This window comes from Brassica napus, chromosome A9 (genome assembly GCF_020379485.1).
Source record: "Brassica napus cultivar Da-Ae chromosome A9, Da-Ae, whole genome shotgun sequence".
Classification (NCBI taxonomy): Eukaryota; Viridiplantae; Streptophyta; class Magnoliopsida; order Brassicales; family Brassicaceae; genus Brassica; species Brassica napus.
In genome coordinates this window covers 37,390,726-37,414,657 of record NC_063442.1, presented here as the reverse complement: position 1 = coordinate 37,414,657, position 23,932 = coordinate 37,390,726, and the positions used below count along the sequence as shown (strand labels likewise).

The following is a 23,932-nucleotide window of genomic DNA, read 5'->3' as shown; positions in this document are numbered from 1 at the left end:
TGAAGTCTTCTTTTTGGAGTTATTTTTGGATTCACCTTCTAGAGTGAACCTCTAGATTCACCTCCTAGAGTGAACCTCTAGATTCACCTCCTAGAGTGAATTTCTAGATTCACCAACCAATAAGATTTCATTATTTTACATTAGATATCTTTCAAAAAAGGAAACAAAATATTGTCAAGTTATATTATATATTTTTTTTAAAAAAATAGTTACAGAAAAATGAATTAAGAAAATAAATTTAAAAAGAATAAAAAATATTTTAACGTCATCAGCAAAACACTAAACCCTAAATCCTAATCCCTAAACACTAAATCCTAAACGCTAAACTTTTGGGTAAACCCTAAACCCTTGGATAAATCATAAACTTTAAACACTAAAACCCTAAACCCTAAACCCTAAATCCTAAATCCTTGAGTGTTTAGTGTTTAGTGATTTTGATTTAGAGTTTAGGATTTATCCTAGAGTTCAGGGTTTACCCAAAGGTTTAGGGTTTATGATTTAGGGTTTAGGGATTAGGATTTAGAGTTTAATGTTTTGCTGACGACGTTAAAAATATTTATTTTGTAATTACTACTATTTTCTTCTTTTTACCTTTTAATTTTAAAAATATAATATAATTTGACAATATTTTGTTTCTTTTTTTAAAAAAATATCAAATATGAAATAATACAATTCTATTGGTTGATGAACCTAGAGGTTCGGGTGAACCTAAGAATAAGTCTTCTTTTTGTGTACCCAATATTATGTTATGTCCTGCATTTCAATTGTTGGATTTTCAATTATTATTTTAAACTTTCTTATGAACAAGCATTATAATTTTCGTCCCAAGCAAAAATAAAACATAAATTTATATTTAGTAAACATATATTTTTTATATAGCCAACAAAAAGATTTAGGACAAAGTTAAATACATACAGTTGGAACATAGTTGGTAAGACTATGATGACCATCTTCTTCCGATTCTAGTATTTGTCTTGTTCGTGGGTTTAAAAATGTTAGTCGACACGTACATATATTCTATTCTATTGCTATCTGGATATAAAAAATATATTAATGACTAATAATGTTTTGTACTACATATTTAATGAGTACTTTATACCTGTTTTAGTAAGAAACATATACATCGCACAAACCTAACTCAATTATTTACAGACATTTCAAAGTCTTCTAAGCTTGTTATGTACAACAGCGGATATATTATAGAGCTAATAGGATCGACACAATATTATTGAAATAAGCATATATAATTTATTAATTTATATAAAAACTCAGCTAAGTTTTAAATAAGTGCCTGTATCAATCACATTACCTGACATATTATAACGAGGATGGCGTTAATTTAATGGTGTGTATGCTTCGAAAACAGCCAATTTTCGCAGATTGCGAATAAGATAATTAACAAAAGGTTATATAAACGGATAATTGATTAGTGCAAACAAATATGAAACCGTCCACTAGTGATGTTTTAGTTTCAACAGAAAAAATATTCACTCTTCGCATTTTTATTATTTTCCGGACATATACGCAACCATGTTGGTTGGATCGATTGCATGCTGATGACATAACACTTTTTTTTTTGTAATGAAATTTTAAGTGCTTATATTTATCGAAAGTTTAGTCAAATATGACGACTTTTAACTTTTAATAAATCTTCACCCTTTTCTGTTATATATATATATATATATATATATATATATATATATATATATTGTAAAGTTTAAACCATTATGCTAATAAGCTAAATTATATCAAAAGTAAACAAACTTAATACTTGTAAAATTTAAAGGTTTATATTTGTTAGATATAACGTTATAATGTACCTTTGAGACAAATAGCACTATTAAAAGACAATTTAAAAGGTATTGAGGTTGGGGGGGATCCAATGTGGAAAAAAATGATTGGTATATATCCTTTCACATCATAGCTTTGTTTTCTAATATGTTTCCCTTTTACTGTGTTTTCTAATATGTTGGGGTACATATGTGAAGAAAACACAGTCATTTTTCTAATATATATGTTGGCTAATGCAAAATAAACCTTCGTAAATCGCAGATCATCTTAAAAAGTACGGAATTATAATTTAGACGAGTGTGTTGCGTCTCTGAAACTGTCGGCATATAATAATTTCAAAATTTCAATTGATTATAAATGATACAAGGGTATATCTTTCGTTTAATGGCATGATCATTATTATATTTCTTTTTTTTTTTTTTTTTTTTTGCTAAATTGTAAATATCATTACTTCGAAAAGAATGAAAGTTCGGTTACAAAATGAATTGAAACCAAAATCTGCTATAACAGCCATTCAGATTCTAAGAGGTCGCAAAAAGTTTTAAAAAAACCTCTAAGAACCTAGGTGATTTAGTTCAAGCTTCTAGCAATAGAAAGCCTGAAACTAATTTACATTTCAGAACAAGAGACAACAATTTAAAGATCCCTAACCAAAACCTTCTTGCTTAGCCTGAACAAACCTGCTGAGACAAGAGGAATAGCCGGAGGGTAGGATCAGTCGAGCACTCACCGAAGTGGCTCCAAGCAGGCATCGACGGAGGCGGCTGGCTCACGCCCCGGAGCTCCACTGGAGGAGGACGTCGGCAAAAACCAGACCCTAGCTATCTCAACAGAAGATGGAGTGTAGACCCGTGGCTATGCTGCTGAATATGAAGCTCAAGTTACGGTCAAGCGCAAGCGGAACAACATGCTCCCCATCCGGTCACGCGACACAAAGGATACATCACAAACAACAGGAACACTCAATCGGACTGTCGGAGCCTTGGCGTAAGGAAAGTGAAGCACGGAAGGGGTTGAAAACTCCTTGAAAACAGGTGACCTTGAAAGAGAAAGAGCTCAGCCTAGAAACAGTTGAAACCTCCACAGCGGGTTGTCCTCAAAACCCTAGTGAAACGGCGCCAGTAGTTGGAAGGATAGCCCAATCGATCATCAGAGGAGCGCCATGGATACCGTCTCTTGGACTAGGTGACAGAGTCCCTCAGTGGTGCGTCTCCAACCACCTTACACTCAGAGACTGAGCGGAGAAGCTCTACAAATACCTTGGGCCTAACCGATAGAGGAGACCGACTGGAGCGAGACGACGATACAGGAGCGTGATGGTAGCGACCCTTCAGAGGCTCCGGCGGGTCTCGGATCTCAGATCTGACCCAGATCCGAGCGCAGACGGCGACTACAGGGAGATCCAAGGCGTCCAAGGGTCCTCCTATTCTTCTCACCTCGCCAGTGTTCCCGAGAAACAAAGACGTCTTTGATTTCTAACAGATCCGGTGGAAGAGCTCCATCAGAACTAGAAGCACCGTGCAAGGAGGAGAGAAAGAAGGGAGAACAGCTTGGATGTGAGACGAGAAGAACGTCGAGCCCACCACCCGCGGTGACCGGAGATAGGGAATCACCGACCACCGCGAGAGAGATCAGAATTTGTGGCGGCGCTAGGGTTAGGGGAAGCAAAGGGGGAGAGACTCTGGAGAGAAATTTCTCTCACCTCTCTCTTGTTTTTATGTGCCAACTTTTTCCTATTTGGTTTCATCATTATTATATTTCACAATGGACATTTTAACTACTAGTGCATATAGTGCGAAATAAAGTTCTAAACATAAAATATTTTCATTTGCATTTAAATAAAAATATTAAAAACTCAAACTATATGAGTAGGTGATTAGCTATTAGTTGTCAAAATTATCAAAGCTGAACATCGTTGAATATTTTCACATTATGCCGATTATAGTACACGTCAAAGTCGTATCATAAATAAAGTTTGGCAAGTGCTATTCAATTGTCCTTTTTTAGAATCCGAACTTAATTTATGTATAGTAATTATAGTACTTTCATCATATAAATGAGAATTAAAATCTAGATAAACTAGGTTTGAGAATTAAAATCTAGATAAACTAGGTTTGGTGAATAGGAGAACTAAGACATTTAAACTATCAACTTCAGCTTACTAACTAATACAAAACTTATATATTATGTCCAGAATATGAATTGTAATATTACAATTTATCAGCAAAATGTGTTCATAGTGGAGACTGCATGTCAATATGTCATCTTCGACTTTTTCTTCATTTAATCTCTCTTTTTTTCCTAATTTTCTGATAACTATTTTGACTTTGCAATTCCCGTCACGATTGAAATTACTACTCTACTCCCGGCATATTCGTGATGTACGTTCCTAGTTGCGACTCCTGTAGAGGACCATAACCTACCTGCTTCAGCTTCACCAAACCTTATCTCTCCTATAGATAATAGTACGTACATATACGTAATAATCTAATATAAATAACACATTTATTACAGTCTCGTGAATGCACTAACACACATATATATATACAATGACAGCAAAAAAAGTGTATGCATATATATCAAAATACAGTTATTGGTGAGTTCTCCAATGGCTGCCGTACCTTGAAGTGAACAAATACAATACTACTAACAAAAAGACTTGATCCTCACTTTGTCATAATCTAAGTTTTTGTCCTTTTTCTGGTAATTTATTAAATTTGTGTGACTTTATACCTAATTCTCTAATTTATATTAATAAATTTTATAACACTGATCTCTTTTTCTTTTCTTTCCTTTTCTATTAATCTTGAGGAGTGGTTCCATATTTCTGGTGAGAGAAAACAGCAGGGTCTTCTGCTAAATCAAGAACACTGTGTGTTCAACATCTCCCTCCTCGTGTTTCGAGCGTTCGTTACTTCTTAATTTCATCATAATTTGCGCAACAAATAAGCCGCAATTTCAGCTAAAGTCCGGTGAAAAAAAAGGTCTTTATCATCTTTTTTGTGGAAAACAGCTAAAAAGTTGTAAAATGGATTTTTATTAATCTTCTTCCAGCAAGTATAGGATCAGATTCTAAAAGGTATACTCTTTAATCTTTGTTCTTCTTCTTCTTTTTGTTTTTTTTTTCTTTATAAAAAAATTCACTTGCATATCACTCAAAACAGTAATAATCACACAATGCATTTGTGTGAGTGACTGATGAAAAAAAATCATGAAAACAGAGTTTTAACAGATCACTGCATGATGATTTCAACCACTATACCAAATTATGATTATTTATAATTATTATTCTTATTATTCAGATATGATATATTCTTTGCTTGTATTTTTTTTTTTTTTGAAACACTTTCTTTGCTTGTATTAACAGTTTCTTTTACCACTTGTATTGTAGTGTGAACTGTTTTATGGAGAAAAATTGTGGGAGAAGAGAAGGGATAAATCAAATAGGATGTATGTGGATGTTCATCAGCATCTTTGGATCTAATCAGAAGCGTCTCTTGATGGAAAAGAAACATAGAAGCAAAAGATTTGCAGGTTTTGGTTTCATTAAACATGTTGTCTTAAAGATTCTTACTTACCTTCTGCTATAATATATATAACTAACTGATGCAGGTACTAATGAGAGTGTTCAGAAACCTATTGAAGAGGATATCGATGTTTCTGTTGCTGGTGATGAACATGTAGAGGCTAAGGCTTTTAAGGATGAATCTGAAGAAAAATTCAGAGAGATAATCAAACGGTTGATAGCTCAGAAACAAGGAGAGATCCAAAGCTGTAAGGACTTGTTGGAGGCTTTTCATGTTTTGGATTCTGAAGAAGAAATACTCCTCAAGAAGAAGGTTTCACATGAAGATGCACAAAGCTTGGGAGATTCCAAGAGAGTAGTAGAAGAAGAACAAGAGGCTGTGTTGTTACCTAAAAGAAAGTGTAACTTCTTCAGCAAGAAATGGAGATCAGAAGAGAGGAAGAGAAACAGAACATCTCAGGTTACAAAAACAATTGTTGTTTTGAGACCTACTCCAAATAGCTTGGATGTTGATTCTTCATCAAGCAACAAGTCCAAAACCGGGAGAATCTTTTCCCGGTTTATTATCGGTTTACTCAAAAGAAGATTACAAGCTTCCGTTGGAAAGAAGTCATGTGATGTTCATGTTGATAAGAGCCATTGCGTGCAAGAAAAGATACAGAGTAAATCCGGGAAGCATGTTTCAGATGAAGAAGAAGAACCGTTATGTAGTGAAGGAACAAGCGAAGATTCAAAGAAGATTATGTCTGGTTTGTATATTGCAGCAAGGAAACACTTGTCTGAGATGCTTGCAAATGGAGATATAGATGTGAACTTACCAGATAAAGAAGTACCAAGAATCTTGGGGCAGATTCTTTCTCTCCCTGAGTTCTCATCACCCGGAGATAGCCCTAGTTTGATCCCTACGCATGATTTGGTTAGCACTTTAAGCCAAACAACCGAGGTACCAGAGATGCTGCAATGCAGTGAAGATTCAGATAAAGATGATGAGACATTGTTCACCATAGATGTCTCTGTTCCCACAATGCTTTCAGACCATGTGAAGGAAACTGAGAAGACAGAGATAGAACCAATATTTGAAACTACCAGCTCTTCCATTTCCAGACAAGAAGACGGAGAAACTGCCACTGATGTGCAGGGAAAGTTAAGTCCAGTATCTGTCCTGGAAACTCTCTTTACAGATGATGAGAGTAGTCCAACAACAAGCACAAGATTCAATTCAGGTATGTAGTCTTGGAATGTCTGGAAACACTCTTTTTAAATTCGTTGAGATCTCTGTAGATTTACCGAAAGCAATGTACAAAGACAAAATTGTTAAATTTTATTAGCTTAACATAAACTAGATAAAACCATAAGACTATATATAAGAAAACCATAAAAACTCCTTAAAATAAGAAAAATAGTTATCTAAATTTAAAATAATTAATAAAATAAACGATAAGATATATTAGTATGATCAGCATGCATTGAATAAGAGGGTTGATTCTTCTGAACTTGGTTTCTTACTGTTTTTTTCTGACTCACATTCAGCTGAAAAGAGGATACAACCACTCTGCATAAGATTCGACGAAGCTGACTCTCCAAAACAAGACAAACCCAACAATCTCAAAACAAGCATGGATGACAAGGAGTTGACACTTGCATACATTAAAGCCGTTGTGAAATCCTCAGGCTTGAGCTGGGAAGAGCTTTTGACGAGACCCTTTTACTCTGAACAGCTTCTTGACCTAGAATCAACAGATGACATAGCTTTCTGCTCTACACAGCTCTGCGACGATAAGAATCTCCTCAACGACTGTATCAATGAAGTTCTTATGGACTTCTGTGAGAATGAACTGAATCCTGGCCCTTGGATTACGTTCCTGAAACCTGAAGTCCAGCTAATCTCAGACATGGAAGTTGCAGCTAAAGTGGCACAAGAAGGGGTTTACTGGCATCTCTTGCCTTTGCCTTCTCCTCACACTTTAGATCAGATAGTGAAGAAAGACATGGGTAAAGCAGGAAGCTGGATGGATCTCCGGTTTGATATTGGTTGGATTGGTTCCGGCACGAGTGAATTGATCCTTGATGATCTAATAGAAGAGATCATCAGAAGCTGCAGAGACATGGTTCAGGCTGAACCAATGCAGGGACAGAACAGCAACAGGTTGTGACAAGGCCCTTTGTTTTAAGATTTTGTCTTATCTTGTACAGTTTCACTGCCACTGCAAAGGTCAAAGATCTCTAGTTGACCTTTCTAGTGCAATGGCACAACCTGAGCTTTTTTTAACATTGGCAAAGACTTGAATAATTTTCTACTTCAATACTATGTTTTTGCTTTCCAGTAGCCAAGAGAGTTTTGTATGAGTATGAGCTATAGAGTGGTAATAGGGCTGGACAAAATGACCAGAACCGAAGAACCGAACCAAATCCGACTCGAAAAAGATAGTCCTGAAATCCTAATTAAAACTTGTGAAGTATCCGAACGGATCCAAAATTAATATCTGAAGAACCCAAACCAAATCTAACCCAAAAATAATTCAATCATGTTTCCAATAGAATTGAAATTATAAGGTTTTAGCTCTTCACCAACAATGTAACCAAAAACAAACAAGCTCATGACTTGAAGTATACTACATCAGAAAATACTAACGAGGCGTACTTTTGTTTTGTCTTTTCTTTCCGAATGCTTGGCTTTTGCTTTCTGATTCATCATCATCATCATCCTCACTCTCATCAACGGCGTTTTTGCTAGAACCAGCGGACTCGGCCTCAGCTCTTGCCTGTTTTCTTCTCCCTGCATCAAACTTGGCTTGTAGTTTTTGGTCAAGAGGATCGTCTGATGGTCTACGCTTCATTTGACGTGACACTTTAGCACCAAGTCCAAGCCTATGCAAAGGGGTTAAACAATACTTCTATTCAGCTTTATATTCGCAAACGAAATGCAAAATCAATCAACATGTAAGAGAATACATATTGCTTCACCTGGGTGGTCGAGCTTCTTGTTGAGCCTCAATAGGATCATCCTCTGCAGGCGTCGACATGCTGGCAACCCACTTCTCAGCCTGGAAAACGAGCCAACACAGAGCCATAAGATGACACCAAAAGGTATCAATGCAAGTAAAGAAGCTAATCCAAACATGGTTTTCTAGAGAAAAAATTAAAACTTCCGATTCTTACAAGTTTTAGTGCCGTATCTGTCTTACGAATCTGTGGAGCTCTCTTCTTCTTTGCCGTTTCCGTTGTCATTGCAACTAGAGTACCACCACCACCACTACCAAAGTTCCTGCTTACATTACTCACAGCAGTAAGAAAAAAAGAAGCATAAGTAAGCTCTTGTTAAATCACTAGTTGTATGCAACAAGTTAACCTAACAAGTTCTACTTTCCTCACAAAGTTCTAACTCCCTAAACCTAACAGCATGAGAGAAGAGTAACAAGGATAGATTTTTCTAAGTTATAACTCTTCTCTTCACACAAACTATATGACAAAATTTAAGAATCTATACACTCTGACAGGCAAATCGTCGAACAACTTACGTGCATACCCTAAATAACTAAGCTTTATCTAGAAAAAAGCGCGTAAACAAACATAAACGAGCAAGAATCACGAATCTTCGCGCGGGTTGAACATACATACCCGATAAAAAAAGAAAGAAGCTTGAGCTACCGTCAAAGGAACTCTCTCCCTCTCCCACTAATACCGACGGCGAACGATATACCTCTCCTGCTTATCTATATAACCAATATAAACCAAATCTCGAATTAAATTATTTTCCGATTTTATTTCGGTTCGGTTCGGTTCGAATCAATTAAACCGTACCGGGCACGACGTTTCCTTTTAGCTTTCGTCTTTCTTCCGATTTATTATTTTCTTTCGTTGGTAAAATGCTGAAGAAAGCTACCTCCGACTCGTATCGTCTTCTCCTTGCTCCGGCGACAGAGATCGAACGTATCACAACGATCATCAATGACCACCCCTTCCCAAATCATCCGATCCAACCCACTCTCGCCAAGCACATCCCTCTATCATCACTATCACCGCCCCTCGTCTCCGAAGTCCTCGGCCGTCTCTTCGCCGCTCACTCCAACGGCCTCAAAGCTCTCGAGTTCTTCAAGTACTCGCTCAAAACCCCCGAATCGTCTCCCCCGACCCCCGACTCCTTCGAGAAAACGCTCCACATTCTCGCTCGGATGCGTTACTTCGACCAAGCTTGGGCTCTAATGGCGGAAGTGCGAAAGGAGTATCCTTTCTTGCTGACGTCCAAGTCGATGAGCATCCTTCTCTGTAAAGTCGCGAAATTTGGATCGTACGAGGAGACTTTATCAGGTTTCAAGAGGATGGAGAAGGAGATTTTTAAGAAGAAGTTTGGCGTCGATGAGTTCAATGTCCTTTTACGAGCGTTCTGCGCGGAGAGGGAGATGAAGGAGGCGAGATCGGTGTTCGAGAAGTTGCATTCGAGGTTTAAGCCTGATGTGAAGACGATGAACATTCTTCTTCTGGGGTTTAAGGAAGCTGGTGATGTTACCGCGACGGAGCTTTTTTATCATGAGATGGTGAAACGTGGATTCGAGCCTAACTCCGTTACTTACGGCGTTAGGATCGATGGGTTTTGTAAAAAACGGAACTTTGGGGAAGCGTTGAGGCTCTTTGAAGAGATGGGTCGTGGGAAGGTTGGAGTTACGTTGCAGATAGTCACTACTTTGATTCATGGAGCTGGTGTGGTGAGGAATAAGGTGAAAGCGCGCCAACTGTTCGATGAAATTCCTGAGAGAGGGTTAAAGGTTGATTGTGGAGCTTATAACGCTTTGATGAGTACTCTCATGAGATGTGGAGACGTGAGTGGTGCGATGGTGTTGATGAAGGAGATGGAAGAGAAGGGGATTGAGGCTGACAGTGTAACGTTCCACTCTGTGTTTATTGGAATGATGAAGTCTAAAGAGTTTGGGTTTGATGGGGTGTGTGAGCTTTACCACAAAATGAAGGGAAGGTCTCTGGTTCCGAAGACACCAACCGTGGTGATGCTGATGAAGCTGTTCTGTCAGAACGGTGAAGTTAATTTAGGACTAGACCTGTGGAAGTATATGCTGGAGAAAGGGTATTGCCCTCATGGCCACGCATTGGAACTCCTTACCACTGCACTGTGTGCAAGAAGAAGAGCTGATGATGCATTTGAGTGCTCGAGGCAGACGGTGGAGAGAGGAAGGTGCGTGAGCGAACCAGTCCTTAGAATGTTAGAGACCTCCTTATCAAACAAAGGCGAGTTGGAGAAACTAGAGGAACTCAAGAGTAAGATGCAGAAGCTGCATAGCTTTTTGCCGCCTCCTGGAACACAGTTAATTTAGAAGGTAACTTTCGTGTAATCAGTTCTTCTTTGCAAACAGCGACATTGAGTGATTAGTGTATGTTAAGCTGTATACAATATTCTACAGAATATTGCCAACAATGTAGTAATTTTTAATAGAAGATCAAACTTAGCTGATGATGAAGCTATACAGATTCCCCTAGCAACTCGTATAAAGTGTTTCTATACAATATGTAAACATCAAAGCTAAACTAAGATCTGTGCCGACCATTTGATGAGTGGTTGACTTCGTGGAGCCTTATCTTTGCAACGATCCGGTTACGTATGATAGACTCAGATTTAACAGCTTCTTGGATGTTACTATGCACAAGAGCACAAAGCTCGTCTAAGGCCAACATAGGGAATGGCTCTTCTATAAGAACACCCACCTGCACAGTTGAAAGGTTTCAACTTTCAAGCAAAAGAAGATGAAAATATTATAATACTGTGAGAGTGGCGGAGTAGGAGTATCACGTACTTCTTCAATGCAGAAGAGAGAAGCAGCACTGATGAAAGTAGCAGGAACAACAATCCAATGGCACTCATCCCAGAGAATGATTGGTAGAGTTAGATGCCAAAAGACTAAAAACCTCGAGGTCAAGCGTGTGTAAGCGAGAGGAATAGGAATGCCCATTAGCTGTTCACACACTCCAATGCCTTCATGTAAATGCAGCATCTTTGATTCCTAGCAGTGACCACAAGGAAGGAACATGTTTTGGTGTCAAATGGTTCAAGAATCATAGCAAAATGGTTCAAGAAAGCTACCAACAAATCTCTTTTTGTATCGTCTAGTTTCAGCAGCTGAAGGCTCTGAGAAATGAACTCAATTACACAACGAGGACGATGCTTAGATTCAAGAATCAGAGACAAGTCATCCGCTTCTATCAAACTCCGGAGATCTCTTGCCACATCTGAACCATAAGTAACATGACACTGCACAATAATCACATTACACAAGTCCACAAATTATTAATTTATTTTATATCTATATAAGATATCTTAGTTTTTTTTGGGGTTTAATTATTAGAAACAATTAGATATAATTATCAGAAGAATTTAGACAATTGGATTGTACTAACAATATTACTTAATTTAACATATTTATACTAAATTAGATGATTTAAATCGGATTTTAAGAAAATATAACCATGGATACAACCTAATCATTACCTTAAGAGCCACAGGGAAAGCTGCAACGTAACGAAGAAGCAAGTCTTTAATAACCAACTCATCACCAGAGCCATCAACGGAACAAATCACTTGCCTAGCTAAATCATCAGTGCCAGCAATGATCCCAACCCAAGCTTTCCTCCCTTCTTCATACCTAGAATACGAAGCTTCCGTGCGGAACACGAGAAGCAGCGCCAAAGCAGGAGCCGTGAGCTGATACGGCAGAGAAGAGGATCTCAGAATAGGGAAGACGCTAGGAAGCCAGTCCAACGCCACGGCGGAGTTGTAGCTCGCGATGAAGATAGCAACAGACGTGAAGAAGAAGACAGGAGGGATCAGAGAGAGTATGACTCGCGAAGAGAAGCTAGAGAACAAGTGGTGTACATGGCGGAGAGAGCTCCTGTGTTCGACCCACTTCTCGTGAGTGTAGAGAGTGCGTTTCTGCTGCATCCCACGCTCTTTGATCTCGTCTGCCCAGTCGGGGACGGATCTGAGGAGAGAGATGAGGTTCTCGGTTAGGGTTTTGGCGCCTGAGAGGTCGGATTCAGGGCCTGGTGAGACGCGGGGAGGCTTGAGATGGAGGGGTTTGTTGCGGAGTCTTGGTTCGGAGAGTGATCGTTGAGTGAAGTTAGAAGAGACGGATAGGTTCATGGATTGATACATTGGTTTAGGGTTTAGGATTTGGTGGAGAAGAAGATGATTGATGATGCAGAGGAAGAAGAGTGATGAAAAGGAGACTTGAGGTGGTGCTTTAAGGTTAGGTAAAAACGGTTGCTTTCAAAGATTCTTTACGCTCCGTTTTAAAACGATGTCGTGTTTCAGCTACTATTGGGCCTTAGTTTCATTAGCTGGGCTTTACGAAGTTTATAATAAACGGCGTCATTGGGAGAGGATGAATTACTCTTTACTACAGTGATCCATTATAGTTCTTGATCTATGGTCTGTTTGATTTTGTGTTATCAAGTGTAAAAAGAAGACACTGAATTCAAAATTGATTCCAGCTTCTAAAGCCAAAGCTGTTCAAACAATGGAACACTAGACAGATGATATAGCACACCTTTTTTTGTCACATATAAAAAAAGCAAACTATAGTTTTCTAATTGCTCAAAAAACCACATTACATCATTAATAAGATGTTCCACCAGTGTTAGAAAGCTTATATGTAATGGCTCTACCTCCACATTAATGTTTAGTCCAAGATTTTGGTATCTGTTTTGGAAAAGTTTTGATTCATTCTTGTGTAGTTTTACATTCTCAAGTATTTATAGTGAAGTGTATATAGTTAGAATCTAAAGATTATTAGATCCATTGAAAGAGAAAAGAAACAGAGTTTTGATAAATTCATCATCATTCATGAATAAGCTATGAAGTGGAATCCAGAGAGGAACAAGTCTCGACTAGATCACATCCACATTCTCTCACTCTTATCTCTTGACCGTGAACTCCACTCTCTCAAGTCTCATGTTTCGTTTGACACACGCGCCTCCCTCCTTGAACTGAGCCACACTCCTAGACATTGCTAGATGCTAGAAAGAAGTCTACTAGTAGAGAGAGAGAGAGAATGCTTACAGTCAAAGTCAGACATCAATTTTTTTTTTAATTTTGAATTTTGAAAATAAAAATCAAATTGTGTTATCCACAGTAAATGCTTTCAACTCTTTAGGTGAAGAAGGGATCTGATTGATAGTTTTTTGTTTTCTTCTGCTTCCCTCTCTCACCTCACCAGTAAAGCAAAAAAAAAGCAACATCACATAACACACAAGAACCAGACAGAGAGTTAGAGAGAAAAAGAAAACCCCTTTCTTCACCATTGTTGATGGAGGAGAAATCTTCTTCATATCTCATGAATCAAAGAGAGAAAAGCATATGAAAAATTGAGCCGTCTCCCTCCTCTTATGGATCTACTTTGTGTGTGTGTGTTAGATAAGCTTTGAGAGAGATTTTCTAGTTTGCATGTTACCTTACCCTCCAAGTCTTTATCTTTAGATTCTGATTTGCTCTTATCCATTTTATCAGATCTTTTTATAAGGTCCCCCAGTGAGTTTTTGCATCCTCTTGTTGAAAAAGAAAAAAAGGTCAGAAGAAGCTATGGATCGAAGAGAAGCTATGTCGGGTTCTTACTACATCCAGAGAGGCATGCCTGGTTCTGCTCCTCCTCCTCCTCAGACACAACAGCCGTTTCACGGATCACAAGGGTTTCACCATTTCTCCAACCCCAACTCTCCTTTCGTCTCAAACCCAAACCTGAACCAAGTAGGCGGCGGCGGCGGCGGCTCCACTGCATTCGTGTCTCCTCCTTTACCGATCGAGTCTTCTCCGGCTGACTCTTCAGCTGCTGCTGCGGCGGCTGCTCCTCCTCAGTCTGGTGAGAAGAGGAAGAGAGGACGGCCTAGGAAGTACGGACAAGAAGGTCCTGTTTCCTTGGCATTGTCTCCCTCCATGTCCCCAAACTCTAACAAACGTGGCCGTGGTAGACCTCCTGGCTCCGGCAAGAAGCAAAGACTAAGTTCCAGTGGTAAAGACCCTCTCTTTCTCTCATCCCTCTTCTTGAAATTATGTATACAGTGGAAAGTTATGAGCTTTATTGAATTTTACTATATACTATAGTTTATTAGGACATTGGTTGTGATTATGGTGGGAAGCTAAAGCTCTAGAATATTATAATGTCCCAAAGTGTGTAACTTAGAATTAAAAAGTATAATCTTTTATTCTAGGGTCTTTGTCTATGTTTATTAATACTTATGTTCTAATTAACGATGTGGTTTTTGTTTGTTCTGTAAGGTGAATTGATGCCTTCATCGTCAGGGATGAGCTTCACTCCGCATGTAATTGCAGTTTCAGTTGGTGAAGTATGTGATCAAATTCTTGTTCTTTTTGTGCTTCTTGAGATGGTCTTTAATTTACACACTCTTTGTGTTTGTTTTTGTCAGGACATTGCATCAAAGGTGCTGTCTTTTTCTCAGCAAGGTCCAAGAGCGACTTGTGTCTTATCTGTTAGTGGTGCAGTCTCTGCTGCAACTATTCTACAGCCATCACCATCTCAGGGAGCTATTAAATACGAGGTTTTTAATATTATTTATTATCATCCTCACGTTTTGTTATGCTTTACAAGACAAAGAAACACTACTCATGTATGCTGGTGTAATACTACTCTCTAGGGTCGTTTCGAGCTCTTATCTCTCTCAATCTCTTATATGAACGCAACTGAAAACGACTACTCAAACCGCACTGGAAACCTATCCGTCTCACTCGCTAGCCCTGATGGTCGAGTCATTGGTGGTGGAATTGCTGGGCCTTTAATAGCTGCAAGCCCAGTTCAGGTGAGCTGCTTGTAACCATCGAAACAAATCTTGACTTGCATTGTTCTAAAGGTTTGTGTCGCCTCCTTAACAGGTTATCGTTGGGAGCTTCCTTTGGGCGGTTCCAAAAGGGAAGGTTAAGAAACGAGATGAAGCTTCTGAAGATGTCCAAGACACCGACGGTTTGGAGAACAACGACAACAACACTGCACCAACGTCGCCTCCTCAACAAAGCCAGAACCTTGATCAGACTCCTGTAGGCATGTGGTCAACCGGTTCAAGATCAATGGATATGCATCACGCCCACATGGACATTGATCTAATGCGTGGATGATTCGTATGTGTAGTAGATAAGCATTGAATCTAGGAGAAGAAGAAATCTAACCTCTCTCAGAAAAAAATGTCTTTTGGTTATGTTTAGGACAAGAAAAAGACTTGTAGTGATTTTCAGAACTCTTGTGTGTTCTTTAGCTTTTGGTTTATTGATTGAATTGCAATTTCATATAATGTTATTACATTCTACAACATACAGTCTGTTTTAGCAGGTAGTCTTTTGAAGAAGTTAACAAGACCAGGAGGTGTCTTTCTCCTGAATCTTGGATGTCTCATGATGTACAATCCACCAAGAAGAACAAAAACCTTGAACGGCACAACGTACAAAACCACTGAAGAAACCAAACAAAGCACCATGAAGATGGACGTTGCTCTTGGGTCTCTCCAGCTTAACAGAGCTTGAACTCTCTCTCCTTGACCAGCTATGTCTCCCACAACAGTTTGAGCTCTGCTCGCTATACCCCTCAACCGCTCGTACCGCATTTTCACTGTCCCCGGGTCTTGAGAAGAATATGGAAACGTGTCAAACTCTTCGTTAAGCTCTTCAGGGTGAACGTTGTCTGCGAATGAAAGTCTTGTGTCCATGTGTGGAGGTTGTCTCGGACGCAGTCTGTAGTTCCATACACCAAGCATGAACAACAAAAGAGATGTTATCGGAAGAATCATCTCTGACAAACACACAAACGCTAAGTAGAGCACATGAACCGCTGCAGACGCTACCGGTTTCTTCCATGTACATATATCTTGAAACCATTCTCCGGTACCGAGTAAACAGGATAAAACCGATGTTAGTCTAAAGAAATTTGCTCTGCTTTTCCTAACGCTCCAGAAATGAGAATCCGAACCGGTTATGTATTCGATCACTTCTTTCCTAAGAGGTGGCTCGGTTCTGCTTAACCGAGCCGCCACTAGGCTAACAGCATGTTGTCTAAGAATCTCCTGATGCACTACTTTCAAGGGTCTAACGTAATGCATCTTGGGAAGAAGCGGTTTCCAGTACTGAACCAGCATTTGAAACATGGAGGTGCAAGTAAACCGAATCGCTAGATGCAGTTCACCCATGTTCTTGACACCTGAAGGTCGAAGAACGAGAAGCGGATAAGAGTTAGTGTAGAGTCTTCCTGATTCAAGAGTCGAGATCCGAACTCTGACTTTCCCAATCTTCCCATCTTTGTTGTTACCACCATTGATCTGATTATTATCGAAGACGCCGATTGTGATCACGGTTGCTGGCTCATACACCTCCCATGTGTACTGCTCATTGAACCGCGGGTTAAAACAGTTGGTAACGGTCCGAGTCCTGACCCATTTGGTCCCATACTTAGCTACACAGTAAGCATCTACCGTCTCTTTCTTTCCATCATGGCTCATGTTTAAACCTTCAACTCCGAGAATCCCTAATTCAAGAACACCGAGCGACGGCTGCTGACGTGTCCATAGCTCTTTCATCGAGGGTCTGAAGTCGCTGCTGTAGTAAGTAGACTCATCAAGAACGTGATAGCCTCCTTCTAAACAAACATTCAGAAGAATCCTAGTAGTAGCGACTCTGGCCCTCCTTTGGTTCTCAAACTTAAGACTAAACCAGCGGTTAGGCACTATCCGGTTATCAGAAACCCGTCTTTCGATTATATCGAACGGTATCTTAGCCGACCCCAACGTTTCCTCTCGGTTAACCGCCACCCGGTCTTCGATTGATATTTCAAGATCTTCAAACGGTTCAGCCGCGACAAGTGTAAACTCTTCGTTCCATCTCGGGTTAAGCAACTGGTTCGATTTGGTTCGGACCATTTGGTTACCTAACTTGATTTTAACATACGGATTTGGAGCCCGAGTCCGGTCCGGGACAATAACCAAGTCTTGCGCCTCGATAACATTAACACGAAGGTACCATAGTCTCGGAGAATGATAAATTTTAGAACGCACGCTCGATTTGTTTAAAGCGGTTAAAGCGTCCGAGTAAGTCGCGTCTGAGAACGCTTCGTCGGCTTGTGTACCGAACCAAACCGCCAACATGATCTCTCCTCCTCTTTCGACGTTGACTACGTACCATTCTGGAGCTAAAGGACTGTCTGGTGCAACACGTGTCGGAACCTCATCGAGATCGAACCGGATTGAACCGACGAAGTCGTCTTTGATTACGTCTTTGTCCATGACGATGACTTCGAGAAAGTTTGATTGTTGGTCGGATTTGGAGAAGGCGAAGACTTCGTTCCAGATAGGGTTTTTATTCTTCTCGAAGTGTTTTGTCTTGGCTGTGAAGTTTCCGAGTTTGACTTCCACGTAGGGGTCTAAACTTCCTGTCGGGTCCATTGTCGGAAGATTTCGAGCTTTCACGACTCTAACGTAAAGAAACTCCATCGGCTCGACGAGATCGTGAGCTCTGGTGTTTCTTGCTTGTCTGCCTCCTCCGAGAATCGGATTCGTCTCTTTGATTGAATAATCTGGTGGTGTAGGATCAAATCCCATCGCTGCCTGCGGTAAGGGAGAATCATATCTCGCCGCCGGAAACCTAGAAGCTCCCATAACCGGTGGCGGTTGTGGCAATAGCGTTTGAAGCGGTTCTAGTTGAGGCGATCGCGGCCGTGGTTGAGGCGGTCGCGGTTGAGGTGGTCGTGGTTGCGGTTGAGGCGGTTCCGGATCTCTTTGTTGGCTAGGTTTACTTATCTCTGTTGTGGGGATGTTGTGGAACTTGTGCCTTGTGTGAGAAGTAACCTTCTTTGTAGGGTTTATATTCGGTACCTTGAGAGAGGGGCTATCAGTTACATACACTTTCAGAGCAAGCTCACCTCTAACGGCAGAAAAGAAGACGCTCCGTTTCTCTTTCTCGAGAGGGTAATGCATCCCCACAGCTTCAGAGTAAGGCACGAACGCAGTTCCGAAGATCCGGATCTTACCGAGACAGGACTTTGTTATACTGCTTGTTTTGTTGTAAACGTAAGCCTCAAGGATCAGATTCGATAGATCCTCTGTATCTGAGATGTTAAAGAAGAACTTCTCGTTCCATACAGGACTCGCGTCGTCGATCTTTGTCGAGGTTTTGACGATCTGACCGTCGAATCGTATCTCCACGGAGGCGTTAACACCACCATATCCATCTCCGTGATGAGTTCTCTCCTCTCTAGGTTTGAGTCTTGCGCTTATGACTTCAACGCAAAGTTTTAGGTTACTCATTGACTTTTGCTCAAGAGAAATCGTTTTAGTTTTTCTCAGGAGACAGAGAAGCAGAGGTTTTGAAAGTTTCTTGTGAGATCGTGGAGACTTGTCTTACAAGGCAACTTGGTAGATGTTTTCTCCCCGGGAGAATTTTTTTTTTGGTTAATTAATCGTTGACCATGTTTAATTAAAGACTACGCGACACGCTCATCTCTAATTAGTGGTGAGTCGTGACGCCAACCATTACTTTTGGTATTAAATAAAAACATTAGTTGTCAACAATTCTGATTTGGGGTGGTATGTAATCATGTAAGATATTACATATGTAGTGTCTACGGAATTATGATATTACCCCTGTTTTCATTTATGCATGTTGGATTCTTATTTAGCCTAAGTATGATGAAGTTACTCTCTCATGGGCCTTAGACCATCTTTAACGGGCGGTCCTTAGTGGAATTATACATAAAATGACTCAATTAAATAAATAAAAACAAATTAAATATGCTGTTATCGATCTTAAAGAGGGGACTTTTGTGACCGACTATATGATCGGTTATATGAGGCACGTGTCAGCAGTTAGGCTAAAGTATATGGTTCTGTATTTTTTTTTTTTATAATTTCTTCTCTCCTCTCTCTCCTCTCTCTCGTGTTCTCAGTCGTGCGAAAGAGAAGCGAACCGTTGATCGATCGAAACTCTCCGACGGAGCCTCCACCACCGATCCACGAACGAGATGGATATACTCATTTTAATGTTTCAGAGTTTCAACAAGGAAAAAACACCAGAACTTCACATGTCGATCTCGATTTTTCTTCAGAAATGCCTACAAATATCGCCAATATGATGGGTGTTCGAACTGCAATTTGTGATCCACATACCCATCAACAACTTAAAGCCGATTTGGTTGAACATTTACGGAGTCGATTTGGACGTGACTGAGACAACTACCAAGCTCGGATGTTTTTTTAATTATTTTTGATTATTGTACTAATTTTAATTTTAATTTTTTTTTATTTATGTTTTAAATGTTATCTTTTAATATGTTTTATTTAATAAATAAATTTTATATTGAAAAAAATATTTAATATTTTTTTTAAGAACCTCTAGTTAAGAAACTCCCAATAAACCGACTAAAATAGGAGTTTCTTAACTAAAGTTATTTGATTAGTTTTATTAATTAAAAGTTACTAAGAAACCCATTAGGGGTAATAGGGTTAAAGATGGTCTTATTATTCAATGTTGAAACTATATTAGCAACATTGGATTATACTTAGATTCATACAAAGCAAACCAACATCACAAGTTACGTTGTATTTTCAAGATTGAAGAAATTATAAATCTTATTTCCCACTTCTCAAGTTCCAATACTCATCGGTCCACTTCATAACCTTTCTTTCTGCACTTTGTCGTTTCTTAAGAATCCTTTTGAGCTCATAATCTCCGTACGGCTTTGGCAAATTACAAGCCGCCTTGACGCTCGGAGACATAACCAACGAGTCATCCATGCACTGCCTGATCAGTCTACCATCAGTGATCGGACAAGCCATCGTCTCCGAGCACACTTCTGTCGCATTTTCAGGCACAGTCACATCCAACTTCATCAGTTTCCCGTAGCCTTGCAACACATAAAACATGTAATCGTAGACATACTTCATCTCTAGATTCTTCATTATGTAATCACTTCCTTGCCTCCCTATAACTTGTGCCTATATATATAATATGAGTAAGACCATATATCACAACATTGTCAACATATAATTGAGTGATGACAATGCGTTATAACATTATTACTTATGTACTACAAGATAATTTGTTAGTCATGATTCTTAGTTAATTCATATGAAAAGAGCATTGATCACTGCTTTGAATCGAAATAAGGCATTATAGTTCCCAATTAGACGTTTCATAAATATTGCTTACCTTGTCGGTGTTGTTGTTACCCCATTCAACCGCGAATTTGAGGTCACCACATTTGTTGTTTTGTCTAATAGGCCAGTAATGCTTCATTGGGATCATACTTCTTATGAAAAAATCGTGGTACTCTGGTTTAACCAATAAAGTCATACTATCACATGAAAGTATATATTTCTCGCTCACCGACCACGCTTCCCCTTCTATGTAGATCTTATATCTGAATGCCAAATTTCAGATGCAAACAAATGAAAATCAATATAGCAAATTAACAAAATATGAGAATATACGTGATTTACAAGATATATTTTATATATACACACATACCTGTGAGTGCATTGATCTTCTAGGTTTGATCCTTTAAACCCCTTCTTGCTCTCATTTCTCCAATCCTGAAACAACATGTGAGAGTGAGACAAGGACTTCTAGGTTTGACGTTATATAAATGCCTACATGGTATACACTTTAACAAAACGAACCTTATCTAGACCCAAAATGAAACTCACTCGTTATTTGAGAATGCATGTAAATTATGAAGTCCAATTTCAAGATTCAGTGACAATTGGTTTCAAAATGGAATACACATTCAAACTTATAGAGATGGGAGATGTTCTTTCTTTTTTGAATGACTAGAAAATTTTGGATCCGAAAGCCCGTACATTTAGGGCGAGACTCCCACCATGTTCAAGCACGGCCTGTATACCCCATATGATAGGAGATGTTATACACATACCTGAGCATAAAGTCGAAGCATAGGATCATACTTGTCGGAGAAGTTACATCTCATGAGTTCTTTTCTTATCGGAGTAGAAACATGAGGGTTTCCTTTCCAATAAGCGTACGGAATTCTATCTTTCCATTTCACCCTTTTGTTCCCTTCTTGAAGTGCCACAGATAACTTCTTCCACTCCTTTATATTCACCTCCGGCCTATGGAAAACATACTAATATTTACATACTTTGGTGGTTACAACTTACATGCCTACACTATCAACCAGACTTTAAAAATATAAGTAGATTTTATAACCAATTTTTTTTATTTTTTAATAAAATATTAATAATAATTAGAATTTAATTATTTATTTAAAATGAGAATTTTTGAAAAAAAATATCATTTATTATTGTAAAATAGTTAACATCTCTAAGAAATTATTTGCGACAGTGCATTATATTTAAATGATGTAAACTGTAACTGTAAGTAGTGACTAATTTATTTTTAACGAAAATTTTAGTGATAATTAAATAAAATGTATTTTTTTTTAAATCACACAGAAAAGCAATTTAAACAATGTTTTATATTTTGACAACCATTAACGTGAGACAAAAGAAAAAAAATAAAAAGCCTTATGAAAGGGACATACCAACCCCAGAAGCTCCAATCAGGGAACACGATGTCGTATGCATCACGGTGACCGACTGACCGCAATAGCGAAACAACGGCGGAGGAGGCCATGTGTCCTCTCTAGTTTTGTTGAAGTCTCTTTTCCAAATGACGGGTTTATCATAACAGAGGAAGAGAAGCTCAAGATCAGGGATTTGGCCAGGATACGTTCTTAGAAGTTGAAGTATTCCCCAAATTGTGAATACATCTCTCGTCTGATAAGATTTAACATATTGATCAACATACAATCTCCCTGACTTTATTACAACCCTGAAATGAGCATTAGGTTTTGCTCTCTCTAGTGTTTCTCTTGTGATCCCTGTCTCTTGCCATACCTTTAGGTCTTGTTGGATCCATCGGAAGTAGTCAGGACAAGTTTCCGAGGAAGAGATTGTCGGCTCGAACTTGGTTGGATAGTTTGAAGGACATGTTTGTGTAGTAGCGTTGTTGAGGAGTGTACAGTTTAATGGGATGGTCTTCGGAATATTTGTTATTGTGGTAGCACTTTTGTTGGTGTTTCTTGTGAATACCGATATGACGTCTTGGAATCTACTCTCACCTAATACAAACTATGAATAACACAAAAAAAAAAAAAAAAAAAAGATTATAAAGTTTATAGGATTAGGCTCCATCACTACAAGTATGGGAGTAAATGTAGTTCTTTAGACTCCTCAATGGTATAATCTTTCTACAATATCACTATATAATAACGTATATAGTTATCATCTTTTTCGTTAACGTGTCGTATGACATACTCATATTATGAAGTCTATCAATCTTTCTAAACTCTGTTTTCCACCCAAAACAAAGAAAAAACGAAAGTATTATCATGACAAAGAGAAAAATATTACCGTAAAGAAAATCCAAGAGAGAGAAGCACTAAGGAGGAAGATGAAGAAGACGAAAATGTGGATTTTGGCGGTGACCCTTGTCTTTGCTAGTTTAGAACTTAAATTAGTTGCTATTTTATGTTGTTGCTGATAATGATGATCTTCTGTGGCTTGAGCCACGTGTCTGTTCTCTCTCATCGTACCAAACGCAATAGAACATGAAATCAACAGAGAGAACTTGTGAAGCAGAGCTCACTCTTATGATCTCTTTTATGGGGGGGGGGGGGAGGGGAGAAAATGAATATTTGATAGTTTTTGGATATTAAATTTGTATAGATCTGAGTTTGATAACTTTCCAATTGCTTAGTTGAATAACAAATTTGGGTTCATGATTATGGATATCAATCAGTACTATTAAAACAAGAATCATTTTTGATAATTATCCTTTTTGCTTTAGATATACTACTGACATTTAATTAAATTATATTTAACATATTAATAATTAATATATTCTAATTATTAAGAGTAAAAGCAAAAGAAAAATGATTTATATGAAATTTATTGAATAATTGAGAAGCAAGTAATTATTATGTATATAATTAAATTGGTGTAATCACATAAATCAAAATAATCCATCTCTTTTATTTACAATATTTTTATTGGTAAATAAATAAAAACAATAATTTTATTTATTTTATATGTTATATAATAAAATTTAAATGATACTGACATAGATCTATAGTATATTTTAGTATGAATATTTATTAATTGAGGTTTCATACTCATATAATTTTATTAACATTTGTATATTTGTTGTACCAAAAACTTAAACCATTAATCACAAAATTTTCACTGTGAGATTTTTAATAATTTTAGTAATTTATAATCGTTTTTAAAATTCATTGCAAATTTCAAAATTAAAATATTAAAGTCTCAATATTTTTGCAATGAAAATTTTAAAATTAACATATTTATGTATTTTAATATTATATAGTTTAATTTTAATAATATTTAATATATTAATATATATATATATATATATATATTTAATCTGAATATCTATTAAATGAAATTTTTGTTCATATGATTTTAGTATCATTTATATTTTTTTATAAAAAAGTTAAACTATTGATCACAAATTTTTTTTAATGTGAGTCTTTTGACAGTATTAGTAATTTATAGTCATTTTAAAAAATTCAAAATATAACATATAAAAAA

At 38.0% G+C, this 23,932-nt stretch overlaps 6 protein-coding genes and 1 pseudogene across 6 annotated transcripts; 3 read left to right on the top strand and 4 right to left on the bottom strand.

Annotated features, from left to right (window-relative positions):
- The first annotated feature begins 4,372 nt into the window (after positions 1-4,372).
- On the top strand, positions 4,373-7,643 carry LOC106411722. The gene is made up of 4 exons (XM_013852530.3): positions 4,373-4,870; positions 5,183-5,325; positions 5,404-6,540; positions 6,848-7,643. The coding sequence occupies exons 2-4, from the start codon at positions 5,196-5,198 to the stop codon at positions 7,468-7,470; spliced, it is 1,890 nt and encodes a 629-aa protein (XP_013707984.2). The 5' UTR covers positions 4,373-4,870; positions 5,183-5,195; the 3' UTR covers positions 7,471-7,643.
- Positions 7,644-7,832: 189 nt separating this feature from the next.
- On the bottom strand, positions 7,833-9,054 carry BNAA09G39120D. The gene is made up of 4 exons (XM_013855738.3): positions 8,936-9,054; positions 8,477-8,582; positions 8,282-8,361; positions 7,833-8,185 (listed from the first exon to the last, which is right to left on the bottom strand). Exons 2-4 carry the CDS (start codon positions 8,543-8,545, stop codon positions 7,945-7,947), a joined length of 390 nt encoding a protein of 129 aa, XP_013711192.2. The 5' UTR covers positions 8,546-8,582; positions 8,936-9,054; the 3' UTR covers positions 7,833-7,944.
- Positions 9,055-9,183: 129 nt separating this feature from the next.
- Positions 9,184-10,778, top strand: LOC106415114 (pentatricopeptide repeat-containing protein At3g61360-like). Its single transcript, XM_013855735.3, has one exon. The coding sequence runs from the start codon at positions 9,184-9,186 to the stop codon at positions 10,639-10,641; it is 1,458 nt and encodes a 485-aa protein (XP_013711189.2). The 3' UTR covers positions 10,642-10,778.
- On the bottom strand, positions 10,670-12,553 carry LOC106415115 (UPF0187 protein At3g61320, chloroplastic-like). Its single transcript, XM_013855736.3, has 4 exons — positions 11,811-12,553; positions 11,406-11,573; positions 11,119-11,325; positions 10,670-11,029 (listed from the first exon to the last, which is right to left on the bottom strand). The coding sequence occupies exons 1-4, from the start codon at positions 12,471-12,473 to the stop codon at positions 10,853-10,855; spliced, it is 1,215 nt and encodes a 404-aa protein (XP_013711190.2). The 5' UTR covers positions 12,474-12,553; the 3' UTR covers positions 10,670-10,852.
- Positions 12,554-13,361: 808 nt separating this feature from the next.
- On the top strand, positions 13,362-15,636 carry LOC106415116 (AT-hook motif nuclear-localized protein 11). Its single transcript, XM_013855737.3, has 5 exons — positions 13,362-14,325; positions 14,592-14,659; positions 14,741-14,872; positions 14,969-15,130; positions 15,204-15,636. Exons 1-5 carry the CDS (start codon positions 13,899-13,901, stop codon positions 15,441-15,443), a joined length of 1,029 nt encoding a protein of 342 aa, XP_013711191.2. The 5' UTR covers positions 13,362-13,898; the 3' UTR covers positions 15,444-15,636.
- Positions 15,481-18,677, bottom strand: LOC106415113 (FT-interacting protein 3). The gene has a single exon (XM_013855733.3). The coding sequence runs from the start codon at positions 18,611-18,613 to the stop codon at positions 15,629-15,631; it is 2,985 nt and encodes a 994-aa protein (XP_013711187.2). The 5' UTR covers positions 18,614-18,677; the 3' UTR covers positions 15,481-15,628.
- Positions 18,678-19,888: 1,211 nt separating this feature from the next.
- On the bottom strand, positions 19,889-22,930 carry LOC125574948 (annotated as a pseudogene).
- Between the last annotated feature and the right edge of the window lie 1,002 nt (positions 22,931-23,932).